The 16,060-nt window shown below is 54.3% G+C and overlaps 1 protein-coding gene across 2 annotated transcripts in view; it reads left to right on the top strand.

Annotated features, from left to right (window-relative positions):
• RNF207 (ring finger protein 207) overlaps positions 1-16,060 on the top strand; it is a 46,116-nt gene that overhangs the window by 28,499 nt on the left and 1,557 nt on the right. For both annotated transcript variants that reach the window (XM_075906588.1, XM_075906587.1), the window contains exons 10-18: positions 502-574; positions 1,393-1,461; positions 2,180-2,248; positions 2,758-2,879; positions 7,973-8,165; positions 9,953-10,138; positions 11,111-11,162; positions 12,516-12,633; positions 12,939-13,031. In XM_075906588.1, coding sequence (XP_075762703.1) covers positions 502-574; positions 1,393-1,461; positions 2,180-2,248; positions 2,758-2,879; positions 7,973-8,165; positions 9,953-10,138; positions 11,111-11,162; positions 12,516-12,633; positions 12,939-13,031 — 975 coding nt within the window. The remainder of the gene's footprint in view (positions 1-501; positions 575-1,392; positions 1,462-2,179; positions 2,249-2,757; positions 2,880-7,972; positions 8,166-9,952; positions 10,139-11,110; positions 11,163-12,515; positions 12,634-12,938; positions 13,032-16,060) is intronic.

Below are 16,060 nucleotides of genomic sequence, written 5' to 3' on the forward strand. Positions count from 1 at the left end.
TCTAGTGACGTTACCTAGGCTGTGTCTACACGGCCGTGTTATTTCGGACTAACGGCAGTTATTCTCACATAACACCATGCGCGTCTACACAGCAAGCCCGTTATTTCAAAATAATTCGAAGTTATGGGCTTCTTACTCCGACTTCTGTCAACCTCATTCATGAATAAGGGAAGCCAGGGGAAGAGTGCTCAATTTCGACAACTGCTGTGTCGACAGCATCAAAAGCTCGCAATTAGTGTAGCTCAGGTTACATAGCTTCTTTCGAGGTTAGCCCTGCTGTGTAGACATGCCCCTGCTGACCTGCCAGGGCCCCGGACAGGTCCAGTATATTTCTTGGTAAAACACTATTCAGTTCCCTTCCTCCACAGCCAGTAGGCGAGGCGTGAGCTGGACCAGAAAACTGGGTTTTGCAGTAATAATATGTACGAATAGTTGGGTCCTTCCCGCGCAGTCTGGTCTCGACAGTGAAGTAAAATGTTGGTTTTCTCCTGTAATGTCCAGTCAGTATGAAGAGAAGGAAAAGGCGTTTAAGGAGCAACTGTCTCACCTGGCATCCCTGCTGCCCACCCTGCAGGTAAGCCCAGGCCAGTCCCAGCCCCGCCGGGCTACGCTGCTCCTGCAAGGCGCACGCTCTCCGGGGAGCCCAGCAGATGCTCAGTGATCCCGCGATCTCTAGGCTCCTGGCTGGTTGCTTGTTTACATAGGAGTCAGTCAATACACGGGGCTCTCGGGCCTCAGTGCAGCACCTCAGTGACCAGCAGCTCCAGGATATTTCCCAGGAAAAGAAAACAGCCAACTAAGCGCAGGGTTGGTCGCGTGGCCATGGAGCGGCCGCCACGCTTGCCTGCCGCTCTGCAGCCAGGCTGAACCAGAGCTGCTAGAAACCTTCGTGTCCCTCCAGGCTGGGGTGTTTGCCAAGGCCAGCCGGGTGTTCACACTTCGCTCCTGGAGCGGTTTTCCCATGAACCCAGCAGCCACGCTGCAGCGGGGAAACTGAGCCACAACCCGAGCAGTGCTGCGCTGCTGTAGCTCCCCCGGGGCCCGTTCCACACCTGTGAGTTCAGAGAGAAGGGTCAGACCCGTCGTGCCCACGAGTGGCAGAAGCTGGTCCACCGAGTGGGGGATTGTGCACGGCATCGTTCCCAGAGGAGGGGTGGCTCCGTGGCACACGGGGCTTTGGTCGGGTCCGCAGGCCGCGGGCGTTTTCCATCTGCCAGGGCCCTGCCAGGCTCTTCCTGGTCTCTGCCGCGGTGACATCCGCCGACTGAGCACTTACTGCATATACCTGGGCTGGGAATTCCCCCGGGGCGGGAACCCCTCCCCCGCCAGGTGCCCAGCCCTGGGGTTGTGCAGCGGATGTGAGTAATGGCCCTGCTTTGTCATTCTGTCCAGGTCCATCTGGTCACCTGCTCGGCCTTTCTGAGCTCTGCCAACAAGGCCGAATTCCTGGATCTGGGCTACGTAAGTAACATTCTGAGCCTGGAGCGCTGGCTGCCTTCCACAAGCACCGGGGGGGGCGGAGCCGTGTGCCTCCCCGGAGCCCCGGGGAGAGGGGAGCGGAGAAAAGGATTCCCCCAAACGCGCCCGGACCCCAGAGGTGGGAAGACGCTTGGCTCATGGGCTCGCACTTTGGGGCTGGTCGTCTCACTCCCTGCCCTTGGGTGTCAGCTGCGCCAGGGAGCGGAAACCCAGCAAAATATCAGGAGCCAGCCCGTCTGTGCCAGGCCTCCGGGGCAGAGTCCCCCAGCAGCACAGACGCAGGCACCGGCACTGCCCCAGGGCCCTGGAACATTTCCTAAGACCTTCCGCAGAGCTGAGCAGAAAGCTCTTCGCCGTCGGCCTGGTCACGTCACTAGTGTGCAGGGCAGCCCACGGCGAGAGGGCGGCTCCCGGCATGTCCGACAGCCAGGCCTGCAGCAGGAAGGAGGGGGCGCAGGGCCCGCAGCGGGAAGGAGGGGGAACAGCAGCGGGAAGGAGGGGGCACAGGGCCCGCAGCGGGAAGGAGGGGGCGCAGGGCCTGCAGCAGGAAGGAGGGGGGCAGTAGCGGGAGGGAGGGGGCAGTAGTGGGAGGGAGGGGGGCAGCAGGGCGTGCAGCAGGAAGGAGGGGGGCAGCAGCGGGAGGGAGGGGGCGCAGGGCCCGCAGTGGAACGCTCTCACACAATGTCCCGCTCGCTTTCAGCAACTGATGGAGAGGCTCCAGAAAATAGTCAAGCTCCCGCATCGCTTGCGGCCCACGCAGACCAGCAAGGTAAGCCCCGCCCTCCCAGGCCACGGGCCCCGCTGTCGCCGGAGCGCCACACTCTGGAACGTGCTGTACACTTGTCAGGTCGGGTCAGGGGCACTGACCTCTCCCGCGCCTGCCTCCAAATAGCCAAGTCACCGGAGTCATTGCTGCTGTTACGTCCCCAGCTCCCCACGGCCCCAAGCCCACTGCGCTTTCAGCACGCACCCCAACAGCCCGGCAGCACCACGGCTGCCCACGAGATAAGCCAGGAGAGCTGGCAGCACGTTAGCCCGGGTGGGTATTTCCTGTTCCTCAAGCGTGTTTCATCCCTCCTTGCCTGGAGGAAACACCCAGGCCAGACTAGACTGGGCCGGGTCGCAGACAGAGCACGGTGCCCTATGCAGCTAGTTTGGGGCTGCTCGGTCTTGAAGCCCAGTGCATTTTAGGGTACCTGAGCAAGGGAATAGTCACGGAAGGAGCAGAGGTCACCCTGCCTCCCAGATGTCCTCATCTGTCTCTTTGGCCCTGTGCAGATAAACACCGAGTTCCGGGCTGAGTTTGCCCTTTGCTTGGAGCCGCTGTTGCTGCTGAATCCGCGCCGGTCTGTGGTGGGGAGTGGAGGGGGCATCGGACCTGGGATCAGCAATGGAAACATGTAAGAGGCCCAGTTCTCAGCTGCATGCCCGGGGAGGGAGAGGGGAGCCACCGTCTCCACGTGCACAGTGAGATTTGGGGGGTAAATACTAACACAGGACTGGCCTGCAGAAAGCAAGTGGCAGTTCTCACCGGTGGCTCCGCAAGATGCACACAAGCCAAAAGGTGCCCAGGTGGCCGGGTAGCTCGGTACTGGAGATGAATCCGGGCCAGGAGATCATGAGCAATTGCCATAGGATGCTGCAGTTGGCTTCTGCTCTGTCGTATCTGAGGTCACCTATGCCCATCACCCTGGTCTCTGGGCACGTTATCAAAACCAGGCCAGCAGAATCCAGCCCCACTTTCTCCGTGTTGGGCAAAGCACTGGTACGCTGGGGCCAGAAGTCTCACAGGAGCAGGTCAGAAAGTAGGCTGCCAGAAGACCTTTCAGGGAGGTTTCTTTCCAATCTCTCTCTATATAAAAAGTTTTTCCCGATGGACGATAGAATGTTCCTGCCGGGCAACAGACGGACATCATCACATCATCAGCATCAGCAGGCTCTCAGAGAAGAAAGCAGGGGGGGTAGGTGAGTGTAGCGAGCAGAGGATGCAGCCCCCTAGTAAACCTACTTTGAAGTTGCTGCTTCTACACGCTGAAGAAAATCCACCTTCCCCCAGGACTCTCCCTTGAAACAATGATGTAAAGTTGGATTTTCAAAGAACCGAGCAGTCCTGTACAAATCTGAGCATCTCCTTAGAGGCAGAATCTGTTCTACACACAGTCGGTAGAAGAAAACAGAAGGGCAGGTCCATCTGGGGTAGACTTTGAAACCCTCGGACATCTTGGGTCATTCTTCCAGCTGCCTTCTTGATTTCAGGATGAGGGTAGGATGAGCAGAAACACAGACCCTGCTGTGGCACATGGAGAGTACGTCAGGGTGCTCCCGGAACGAGTCACCTTCACAGCTGCTCCAGCAGATAGCACGGCTAGTGGTGCCATCTGGTGCAGCTCTTCCACAGCGACCGCGACTCTCTGGGAGCGTGGGGGGGACGGTGCCTTGCAACAGCCGCCTGTGGAAAAGGGCAGAGTGGGATGTAGTTGCACATGGAGTTTCCCCACTAAGCCACCGATCCTTCCAGCATTCAGGGAGAACTCGCGGATCAGGCTAAAGGGAGCAGCCTCCTCCACGGAGCCTTTGTGGCTTGGTTTGGAATATTTGGTTTGTTACATTTTATAAACACAAAACACAAACACAGAATTATTGGCTAATCCACACGCAATGCTGGAAGTGCCACTCAAACACCATCACTGCATCTCACGCACAGCGCCGAGGGGGGCAGCCTGCCAAGCACACGGAAGACTCGTGACAGCTGGACTGCCGTTCAGTTTTAGTCCTACATTAAGGTGACCAGCAGGACGCAGAGGCTAGTGCTCCTGAAAGGAAGAGCCTGACAGCATGAGGTAGAAGCAGGAGCAAGGCTGGCTTGGCCAGGATACCTCCCTCCTGACCTGCAGCACCCCTTGCTATTCCTGCCACAGGCGGCTGTTTATTTTAATTTTATCCCTGCCCCGTGCATTGGTATGAAATGCTCCGATGCTCTCTTGCCGCTCCGCCTTTCCAACGAGCTGCCCTTGACTTTGTCAGGATGAGCAGTGCCCCAGGGACAGTGCGTAACAGCTGTGCTGATTAGTGTCAGGAATAGGCACAGGGAGGTGAATTGGCAATTCCTGGAAACCAGGGTTTGGTGCACAAGGGGAGCTGCGCGTCTGTTCTGCCGGAGACAGTCTGATGAAACGTGATGGACCCTGAAAGGTGGGATCCTCCTTACAGCACAGCAGGGGTGCGGGCTGGTGCAGATCAGGAGACAAGTGGTTAGTTTAACAGCAGCTTTAAGGAAAATCTGCCAGAAACTCCTCCACCCACACCCCACCTTTTCCTTGCAAAGAGCGGCAAGTGTCAGAGGACAGAGCGTTTGTCTGTCCATGACCAATGCCTTCCTTGGCGGACAGGTAAATCACAGGACACTGGAATTGCCGAAGTCGGGAGGAAAGCAGTAAGCGTTCCCAAGAATTCCCGCCCTTATCACAATCACTGGCGAAGTGGGAATCTTCCCTGTACTAATCCATACAAACCGTGAGCCCGGAACTACTGACCACACAGCAGCAGGGCCCAAGTCGTAGATTGCAGCAAGTCCTCTGGAATATCTGACGAGACCTTCGCTGTAACTAGTGACTGTTGGAGGACAAGATAACGGAGGCTGACGCGCATCGTGATCCCCCATGACAGTATCTATCCCCTCTGAGCCAGAGCTCTCCCTGTTCCTTGGCCACTTCTCAGAGCCCCACCGGGCCCATGTCACAGCTGCAGAACTGAAACACATGGCGGGAAAGTGACCCAAAGGCCACGTGGAGCATGGTGCCAAGCCAGCGTGAGGGGCCAGGCCTCCTGGCTCCATTGCTACGCTCTGCCTCGTAGCTACAGAAGAACCCTGCCCACCTGGAGGTCACGTCTCCCCACGGATATGCCTATGGGAGGCCCTTTGGGCTCTGGCAAAGAGCCACCCACACAAATCCAGAGCCACGTCTTGAGACTCCAGCGACAACGATCCTGGTTTGGCTCTTGGTCGCTGCCAATGCCCTGCAGCTACTGACCAAGTGCCATGAATCTTCCACCGGGAGTCACTCCTCATCGCACCGGCCTCTGGAGGATCTTTGGGCTCCCTCCCCCTGGAGTTAGCTGGAGCACAATCAACTCCCTTCTCTGCCTCAGGCATGGAACGCAGTGTGGTGAACAACACGGAGTCCTGCGACACCTTATAGACCAACAGATTTATTGGAGCATGAGCTTTCGTGGGCGAAGACCCACTTCGTCAGTGTGATGCAAACAGTCTGCTAGTCGGCCTCCAGCCCTCCTGCATACGCGCCCCTAGCCCCCTTGAAAGGATCCGACCAAGCCAGCTCCCGGGTGGTGGGACGGGTGCTGCACTGCACTGCAGGATGAAGAGCCCCGAGCTATTCTCCATGATGCTGACAGTGACTCGCTCGCTCCCTGGTTGAGGAGCTGCTCAGGGCTGTCCCGGGGTCCTCTCCCCGCTCTCTGCTCCGCGCCGACGCCAACCCCCGCAGCACTCCAAAGGAGCGCCTGCCTTTTCGCCCGGCGCACCTGAGTGCCTGGCTCCAGCCGAGGCCCCCGAGCAGCCTGTCGGTCTGCCACTATTTTTATCAGAATTTCAAAGAACTCTCCAGGACACAGTTTCCTTGCACTGGATATATTTAGGCCAATTGATGTCACAGACAGCCTAGGCCCCTCCACTCTGCTCCAGCTGCTCGCCCTGCGAAAGGACATCAAGTTTCTTGCTGTGAATGGGGATCATGCCTGGGCTCCAAGTGGATTTTACAATTCAGGGAAACTAATCATCGTGCGGGGGAAGTGAGCGCCCCCGTTCCTTGTCAAGGGAGCCGTTCAGCTGCATTTAACGGGCTGCCTTTCAAGAGACTGGGATTCTGATGGGACACGGGGAGCTGGACGATATGAATCCAGCAGGCACTGCAGAGAGGGTGTCCGGCTGCCTCCTCTGATCAGTGAGCACTGGCTCTAGCATGAGCCTTGATTCATCGCATCACGCCTGGAAAGGTGGTAGCAGCCTGTGCAGGCAGCGTCTGAATGCACCGAGCAGCAGTCACTTGCTTTCTTCAAAGTGCTTCCACTGAAGAGTTTGACTGTTATTAAACAACGGATGAAATGCTAAATCATGCTGTGAGTATGTTCTATGTGCTTGTCCAAATATTGCTGCTTTACTATCCTTGTTGGCAATTTGCAGCTTCCAGTCACTTCACAGCTCAGTGAACTCACCTGCTCCCTGGCATATTTTGCTGAAACTTGCATTCCTGTCTCTTTGGACTGGGCTGTCGGAGCCGAGCTGCAGCTCCCTAGAAGAACTGTTTCTTTTGGCCATCAAGAGAGGCCAATAAACGCAGTGTGTGCATGAAGCAAGACATTGTTGGTGTCATCAGTGTAGGGATCCAGTCCCAAGACTCTCCTGGGGGGCAAACATCAGGATTTTGAGACTCGGGACGTTCTTGTCGGTAGTGTCTGTCTCATCCGACCTGACAGAGGTGGCACTTGATACAGCACAAGAGAATCCACATCGAATGAGGTGCTTCCGATTGTCCTTCTGAGTGGAGGTTGGTTCTTACTGGGTATTTGTCACATTGTGTTAGCAGTGCACAGCCTCACTGACACCTTCCCTATTCTTCAGTCACTGGCTTTATGACTGATTCAGAAGCGATCAGGCAGAACAACTTAACAGCATGAGAACAGGAACTCCGAATGCTACGGTATCGTGCTCATCCTACCATAATGGGGTTCCCTTGTAGGAACCATCATTACACGGTACAAACTCTCAATCAGATTAACAGGGATTAGGAGGAGCTTGGTGACGGGTTAGCCAGGTGGCGTGCCCACCCTGTAACCGCACGGTAGGCCCAGGGTCTGAGCCGGGGGCTTAACTAAAACACCTTGTATCAGGAATGGCACCGACGCGGTCACCTCATTAGAGTTGGTGATTTTGTTGCTTTCTGGTCATAACGGTTGGCACCGAATGCGATGTCCTCCCTCCCCCGAAAGAGGCAGTAACTATGGGCAGGGAACCTCCCTGGGGAGACGGTCAGAAATGAAACGTGACATCTGCCTTTAGAAGTACAGGTAGCTCTGGAACGAAAGGGCGGGCAGGAACTCGTCCACCTTTGGCCTCTCCTGTCAGTGCCGTTGTATCTCCCGGCACAGGGCAGCTGTGGTCTTAGAAGGCTCCCGGCCCGCTGGAAGGAAGGAGCCGGTCCCGTAGGATGACGACCTGCCCGCCTTGTCCTGCGCTAGAGGGCTCTCTCAAGGAGGAGCTGGATTCCCTTTGGCAGACCGACTCAAACACACAAGGGGCGGCTGCCTAGCTAGCATGACAGGCCGGACACAAAGGCAGGCCGGCCGGCCGGCCAGAGGATGCTTGTTCCACACCCTGTGCAACTGAGGCCGATGGAGGCACTTGCTAGTTTGCTTCTGCTAAATAGCATTGTCAGGGCCAGCGGCTCATCTCTGCTTTCCCACCTCTCTGCTTAAGGCTCTCAGGTGGCCAGTGCTCCAAGACTCTGATCGTGTCAAGCTGCTCCCCTGCCTGCGATAAGATTCCCATCACGGGCTCCATCGTTCGGAAGCCCACCATGCACCGTTACATCAGCACCAAGGTCCTGCTGGCGGAAGGGGGGGAGACGCCTTTCACGGAGCACTGCCGCAACTACGAGACCATGTATCGGGTAAGTGTGCAGGGGAGGGCAGAGACCCACTTCACCACTGGCCGTGGGACTGCTGGCCCTGCTCGAGGGTCTGCCCCGCCTCACGGGATCAGTGCCCATAGGTGGAAGAAGAGTGTGGGACGGCTCCTGGCATGCTGCAGGGCAGGCCTGACCCAGGGAGGGGCAGCCAAGAGAGCTGGGGAAGCAGAGAGAGATGCTGAACAGTTCTCCAATTAACTCTTCTAGCTCCTCCGTCTGGGCCTGATCCCTCCCGTCTTGGTCACGTGGAAAAGGTTAGAACCCTTGGGCCAAATCCCCCCTTGCTGTGAAGATGCAGTCACCTTGGACACTTTGGGTCGGGTCATTGTCACCGTGCTTAGGACTCACATGGCCGTTGGCTGGCGCCAGTGGAATGGGGACAAAGTGCCACCAGACCAGCCATCAGGAACGTTAGCTGGTGGGTAACAGAATAGTCAAGTAACCACATGAATTCTTATCGGTTACTCCACTCTTCGATGGTCCCTGGGGTGGGGCTGGCAGCCAGTGCACTCTGGCCTCACTCCCGGGGAGCCCCCAGCCATCCCCGCACTGCTGCCTCTATCACAGGCAGCAGTGTGGGGTGGCAGGCGGGAGCCGGTCCACGAGGGAAGTCGATTTAAAAGCCAGCTCACCAGGCAGACCGGCTCCTGCCCGTCGCCCTGTGCTGCTGCCTCTGATACAGCGGCAGCAGCATGGGGTGGCAGCAGCCCGTCTGCAGGAGTCCGAGCTCCCCACGAACAGAGGCTGCTCTAGTCTCTGTCCACAGAGAGCTGGGAACTGGCCCCCCTGGACGGGGCTGCTGCCGGGGACCAGCCTCTGTCTGCAGCGGGCCCAGATTCGCTGCTGACCTGTGGGAAGCCCAGACCCCCCGCGGACAGAGGCTGCTGTCATGCTGCCATAAAGCAGCCTCTGTCTGTGGCAAGTGTGGCCTGCTGTGGGCAAAGGCTGCTTCACGGCCGACTCCCCTGCCCTCCCTTGTGCTGCTGCCTCTCAGAGACAACAGCGGGGGGGAGAGGTAGGTGGGACTGTGGAGCCAGCTCCCCCAGCTCCGGCTCCTGCTTCCCACCCCCCATGCTGCCTCTCCTGCAGATAAACATAGGCTTATCGGTTAATCGTATACTCGATTACTTGTCTACATCCCTACCAGCCATGGGAACTTACACGGGAAAATCAGGTGAGTTGGTTCTGTTTCTCTTCCTAGAAGACTTAAGGAGCTCAACCTATTTAGCTTAACAGAGAGAAAGTTAAGGGGCAATTTGATTACAGTCTGTAAGCACCTGATGCCTTATTTCCAGTCTGAATGTACTGTTCTTTAAACAGAGTAATTAGCCATTAGAAGAGTTTACCAAGGGTTGTGGCAGATTCTCCATCACTGATCTTTCTAAATCGAGCCTGGATGCTTTAGCAGAAAGAGAGCTGCTCTAGGAGTGATTTGGGGAAGGTCTAGGACCCGTGCAGGAGGTCAGAAAGGAGTTTTACCGTGCTCACTTCTGCCCTTGGCACCTGCAAAGTCCATTGGCTTAGAAGAGCTCTTCTGTACCGTATGTAACTGCCAGGCCCTGTGTCCCGTCAGCGGTGACCTCGTCCCAAAGACTCTCCTACGTGTTGATGGTAAGATGGTGCTTCCACAGGAGAAAATAGCATTAGCGCGAAAATCGAGAGAGGCTGGACAAGCCACATTCCTTCCCCTTCTGTAACCAAACTGGCTGCCTGTGCGGGATGGAAGGGAAATGCCGCAGGAGCTCACCCCTTTCCCTTTCCCAATGCAGACCCTGCAAACGGAGATCCAGAACCTGAAGGACCAGGTACAGGAGCTGCACCGTGACCTGACCAAGCATCACTCCCTCATCAAGACCGAGATCATGAGCGAGATCCTGCAGAAATCCCTGCAGATGGATGTGCAGATTGCCTCGCAGTACTCGTCGGTGGAAATGATGCGGAGCATGTTTGAGGAGGTAGGTGTCCTGCGGCGGGGCGGGCACGCTAGCCCCTCTGCCAGCAGAGCAGCTTCCCTAGCGCAACGCAGAGCGGCGCTCGTGGTGGACTCGTGATGGTGCCAAACCCCGGGAGAGAACAAGGGGCATCTCTGAGCAGGAAGGGCATCAGGGAGCACCAGCCTCATCCCCATTTACCCAGAGGAAAGGCTGGATCCTGAGGAAGGATGGGGTCTGGGGCAAACGAGTGGCAGAGCCAGTCCTACGAAGGAACAAAAGACAGGACGATGCAGCACTTTAAAGACTAACAAGATAGTTTATGAGGTGATGAGCTTTCGTGGGCCAGACCCACTTCCTCAGGTGAGTTGTGGGTCTGGCCCACAAAAGCTCATCACCTCATAAACCATCTTGTTAGTCTTTAAAGTGCTGCATCGTCCTGTCTTTTGTTTCCGCAAGACCAGACCAACACGGCTGCATCTCTATCACCGTCCTATGAAGGATTTGCCAGAAAGACACCAGCCCTACTCTTGTGTTGCAACAGCTCCACACAGGCTAGGGCTAGGCTGCAGCTTAAGCTGACACGTTCTGTCACTCAGTGGGTGCCAATTAGCCACCCCCGAGGGACATAACTTACGCTGAGGACAGAGCTAGGTTGCTGAAGAGCTTCTCCCGCCGCTCATGGGGGCTGGCATGACTACGTGATGGGCGAGCTCTCTCCCTTTGGCGGAGAACAGCTGTGTGAGAGTTTGCAGCGGTACAGGTAGGTTTGTGCCGTCGTGGCCACAGCCTGAGCTGCTAGGACAATTAAAAGGGCCAGACTCTCGAGTGTTGCGAACGGGGCTGCTGCTGCGGTGAGATTTGTGCGTGGGGCGCGGCTGAGCACGTAGCTCTCCCAGCCTGGGCAGGGAGAGGAACAGGCTCGGCCAACGTCCCTCAGAGCAGGCACTCCAGCCCTCTAGCAACGCGCTGCCCAGCTCACACTTTGTGTTTCAGATTTGGGAGGAAACCTGTCAGAGGGTGGCCAATGAGCAGGAAATCTATGAAGGTATTTGTGAGCGCTCTGCCCACTAACCCGCTGAGTGCGCGTGCTGCCACGCCCTTCCCCCGCTCACTGACACGCGCTTGCGGAGCAGCGGGAGGGCTCATGGAGCACGTGGGCTGGCACACGTACTGGCTTAAAGGGGACATTTCAAACGGGGAACGCTGCTCCATTGCTCCTCTGCTGCTCCACACTGGGCTCCAGGGGCTTCCAGCACCGGAATGCCACCCTAAGCACAGCAAGGTCTTTCCCCACATGGGGGGGAGGGGGCAAGAGGGATCAGCCTCATTTCCCGCTCACGCCAATCCCTCCACCCACTTATTACCCCTCTCACTCCTGCCACGCTGAGGAGCGAGGCAAGAAGGGTCCACCCCACTAAGACCCACCCCTACCCATTCAGAGCATATTCTGTCAGGGTACGTCTAGACTACGTGGCTCCGTCGACGGACCCATGTAGATTTGTTTGTTCGGCAAAGGGAAATGAAGCCGCGATTTAAATAATCGCAGCTTCATTTAAATTTAAATGGCTGTCCCGCTCTGCCGATCAGCTGTTTGTCAGCAGATTGGGGCAGTCTGGACACTCCCCTGTCGACTTGAAAGCCCTTTATCGACCTCCCTGGTAAACCTCATCCTACGAGGCATAACGGGGAGGTCGATAAAGGGCTTTCAGGTTGGTGTGGGAGCGTCCAGACTAGTGCGCTGAGACAACAAACAGCTGATCAGCTGTTTGTCGGCTCAGCGCAGCAGCTATTTAAATTTAAATGAAGCCGCGATTATTTAAATCGCGGCTTCATTTCCCTTTGCCGATCAGCCTAATCTACATGGCTCCATCGACAGAGCCATGTAGTTTAGACAGACCCTTAGAGAAGATAAATCAGGATGGGTGACTGTCAGGCAAATCCCCCCCAACTCCCCTGTATTGCAGAGAGGTGATAACACAGTTTCCAACCACACTATGGCCAGAGCCCAGAAAGCAGCGAGATGAGCAAAAGCCAGAAAACCCCACAGTTCCAAAAGCAGAGTCTGGAGGGAAGCTGGGGTATTCAAAGACGAGAGTATCTAAGCAGCACGATAGCTTTGCAGCTCTCTCCCCTAGATGGCTGCTTAACTGCAGCCCAAAGAGATGGGAGCTTCTGGAGTGTCGGTTGGTTGGGGTGTACCACATCCAGGCTTTGCAGAAAGCGTAGAAGCACAGAACGAGCCCCTCGGAGACCTACAAGGTCAGAGAACACACTGGTTGACGTCACAGAAACTCCTCGCACGTTGTAACACCACCCGCTCAGACAGCTAGAGTCAGGAGGGACGCTCCAGTTTCTGGAGTGGCTGGATCTCGTTACGCTGTGTTCCCTTCCCATGCAGCGCAGTTACATGACCTGTTGCAGCTGAAACAGGAGAACAGCTACCTGACCACCATCACCAAACAGATTGCCCCCTACGTCCGCTCCATCGCTAAGGTGAAGGAACGGCTGGAGCCCAGGTAGGACAGCACAGAGCTGTTTCCCCAAGAGGAGAGGCCTGGGGGGGCGGTGGGCTTTAAAGTGGATGTCTGTCTCAGGCCAGTGCCCAGTCGACTTAGCCCTCAGCAGGGACCCCACGGAGAGCAAGCTGTCAGATGTGTCATCCCATTCTTCGGAGATGAGCCACAGTGGCAGGGAAGCACAGGGAACCTTGTACTGCCCTGCTGACGCCTCACAGCTTCTGTGGACAGAAAATTTGTCGTTCTTGTGCTGCTGCGGGTCCCAGGGAACCCCCAAGCTCACTCGCCTTTTCATTTCACTTCAGACTACAAGATCCCAAGGAACTGAAGGATGACCAGCCAGAGAATCTGCTCAAAATTTACGATGACAGCACAGCGACCAGCGACACAACGCACAGGTAGCGGGACGGGCAGAACGATTGAAATGCTGACGGCTTCTCTGAATACTTGACACCAGAATGAGTCCATCCACTGACAGATTAGTCATCAGCGTCCACATAAAACTGTCAACTAAATGACTGAAGTTAGGAAATACAAACGGGAGACTTCCAGAGAACTAAGTGCTGCCGGTTGTAGCAGCAGGGTATGTCGACACTGTGCAGCTGTCAACAACAAGGCTGCGTCGACACAGCCTTGTGGCTAAAAGTCAGCATGTGCGAATGCTGTTTGGTGTGTTGGCACCACATTTCCACTCTCTATGGTGGGATTTCACTTGCAGAGGCAAAACTTTATTTGGGGGGTGGTGTTTTAAGTGGGTTTTACCTACAAAAGCTCATGATTCCATGGATTTTTAAGTCGAGTCCTGTGGCACCTTAGAGACTATTAACAAAAATTGTTAAAATCAAGTCCAAATATAGACTTATGCTTAGGCGCTGCCAAAAGGCGCACACAGAACAGATGCGGTTATTAGCAATCGCCATGCATTTTGCGTTAGGGTAGGAAAAGGTGGTGGTTTTGGTTTTTTCGCCAGACTGTCCTGGCTGAATTCCAGCTTAAGCAATTTACATACCGATTCCACCTCCGAGTTCCAGCTGCAAAAACAGTTCTTCACCACATTCCTTACATTTGTTTTTCTACCATGACCACGTCTTCACTCAACGCCAGCGAACAACATTCTGGTGTTCAATTGAGCAGGTCTAATACAGATCCATAAATTTAACACTGAGGGCAGGGCTGGCCGGCGCCTGTACTCCTCACAGATGCAAGGAGTAAGGGAAGTCGACGGGAGCATGTGTGCCCATTGGCCTCCCGCTGTGGGGACACCACCAAGCTTGGCTTAGAATAAGCCAACTCCAGCAACCGTATTCTATGTAGCTGGAGTTACATACCTTAAGCCAACTTCCAGGTCTAGTGTCGACCTGGCCTAAATGTCAAAGTTACAGAAACACAAGACAGTAACTAAAAAGAATGAACTCATCTACAGTAATATTTAAACCATGAGTTTGTTTCTCAAACCATATAGACTTCCTTGAGAAGCTGCAGCTGCAGCAATAGATGCTAAAGAAAATCCTGAGTTACATAACCCTGAGAAACTAGTGTGTAAATGCACCACCTAATTGTTCAAAGTACTTGGTGGAGAGAACAAGGAAGGCGGGAGAAAAAGAGGAAGGGGGTTGCCCTTCATGAATGAGGAAAGTAGCATATCCAAGTATCCCGCCATCCACTACTGCATTGCCGCAACTGAAAGAAAATATGGGGAGATGGAGCAAGCCACTAAAAGCACCTTGCAGTGGTACCCTTACATGCCAGCAGCGATTGCATGGAGTATCTTTAATGTACCTCAGAGGAGCAAGCAGCATTGTTTGGGGCATTCCCTACAGGTGCCAAGTGTTAATGGCTGGGGTCCATTGCCAGAGAACTACTGTAACTGGAGCCTGGTTTAATCTGACGTGACCCAGTTAAGGATTAGTCATCCCATGCAGATTTCCAGCATTTTACATACTCGAATGGCTGGAACTTAGAAATGTTATTTAAAAACAACCACATGGCATGTGCTGTTGAAATTTTGCTACCCAGACTCAAGAAAGCAAATATGGTAAGTAACAGCCCACATGGATTTGTCAAGAACAAATCATGGCAAACCAAGCGGATAGCCACAAGGCTTGTTAGCCTATCAAAGAAAGCTAAGGGGGAGGCGGTGGATGTGGTGTACCTAGAGCATTTGATAGGGTCTCACATGACATTATGAATAAACAATGTAGATGGAGCTAGTATAAGGTGAGTGCATACCTGGGAGGATAACCATTCCCAGAGCATAGTTACCTGTGGTTCATGGTCATGCTGGGAGAGCGTAACAAGAGGTGTTCCGCAGGGATCAATTTTGGGATCGGTTCTGTTCATGATCTTCATCAGTAATTTAGATCCGGGGTGTCCAACCAGTTCTGAAGCAGCTGCCACTATAATGGCTACTGCTATAGCGAATAGTCACATGTGGCTAGTGTGTTGGACACCACAGATTTAGATAATGGCATAGAGAGCATGCTTGCAAAGTTTGCAGATGATACTAAGCTGGGAGGGGTTGCAAGTGCTTTGGAAAACAGGGTAACCATTCAAAATGATCTGGACAAACTGGAGAAATAGTCAAGAGGTAAATCAGATAACATTTAATAAGGACAAATGCAAAGTACTCCACTTAGGGAGGAACAGTTTCACCCATACATACTGGGAAGTGACTGTCCAGGCAAGAGTACTGCAGAAAGGGATCTAGGGGTCATAGTGGATCACAAGCTAAATATGAATCAGTGACATTGTTGCAAAAAAAGAAAACCTGATTCTGGGATGCATGAACAGGAATGTTGTAAGACACAGGAATCATTCTTCCCCTTTATTCTGTGCTAAATTAGGCCACAACTAGAGTAGTGTGTCCAGTTCTGAGTGCCATATTTCAAGAAAGATGTGGAGAAATTGGAGAAGGTCCAGAGAAGAGCATACAAAATGATTAAAAGTCTGGAAAACATGACCTGAAGGAAGACTGAAAGAATTAGGTTAGTTTAAGCCTGGAAAAGAGAAGGCTGAGAGGGGACATGACAGCAGCCTTCAAGTTCCTAAAAGGGTGTTACAAGGAAGAGGGAGAAAAATTATTATTCTTAACCTCTGGGGATAAGACAAGGAGCAATGGGCTTAAACTGCAGGAAAGAAGGCTTAGGTTGGACATTAGGAAAAACTTCCTGCCTAGGGAGGTTGTGGAATCGCCATCACTGGAGATATTTAAAAGCAGTTTAGATAAACATCTACTATGGATTATCTAGATGATGCTTGGTCTTCCATGAGGGCAGGGGACTGGATCTGACGACCTCTCGGGGTCCCTTCCAGTTCTAGTGTTCTATGAAACATGGAAAGTGTAAGAATAAAACTTGCATAGCAAGTTTGCCCAAGCCAGCAGCAGACTGCCTAGAATCTCTCTTCTAAATAAGAGTGTTAAAATATT

This window comes from Pelodiscus sinensis, chromosome 23 (genome assembly GCF_049634645.1).
Source record: "Pelodiscus sinensis isolate JC-2024 chromosome 23, ASM4963464v1, whole genome shotgun sequence".
NCBI lineage: Eukaryota > Metazoa > Chordata > Testudines > Trionychidae > Pelodiscus > Pelodiscus sinensis.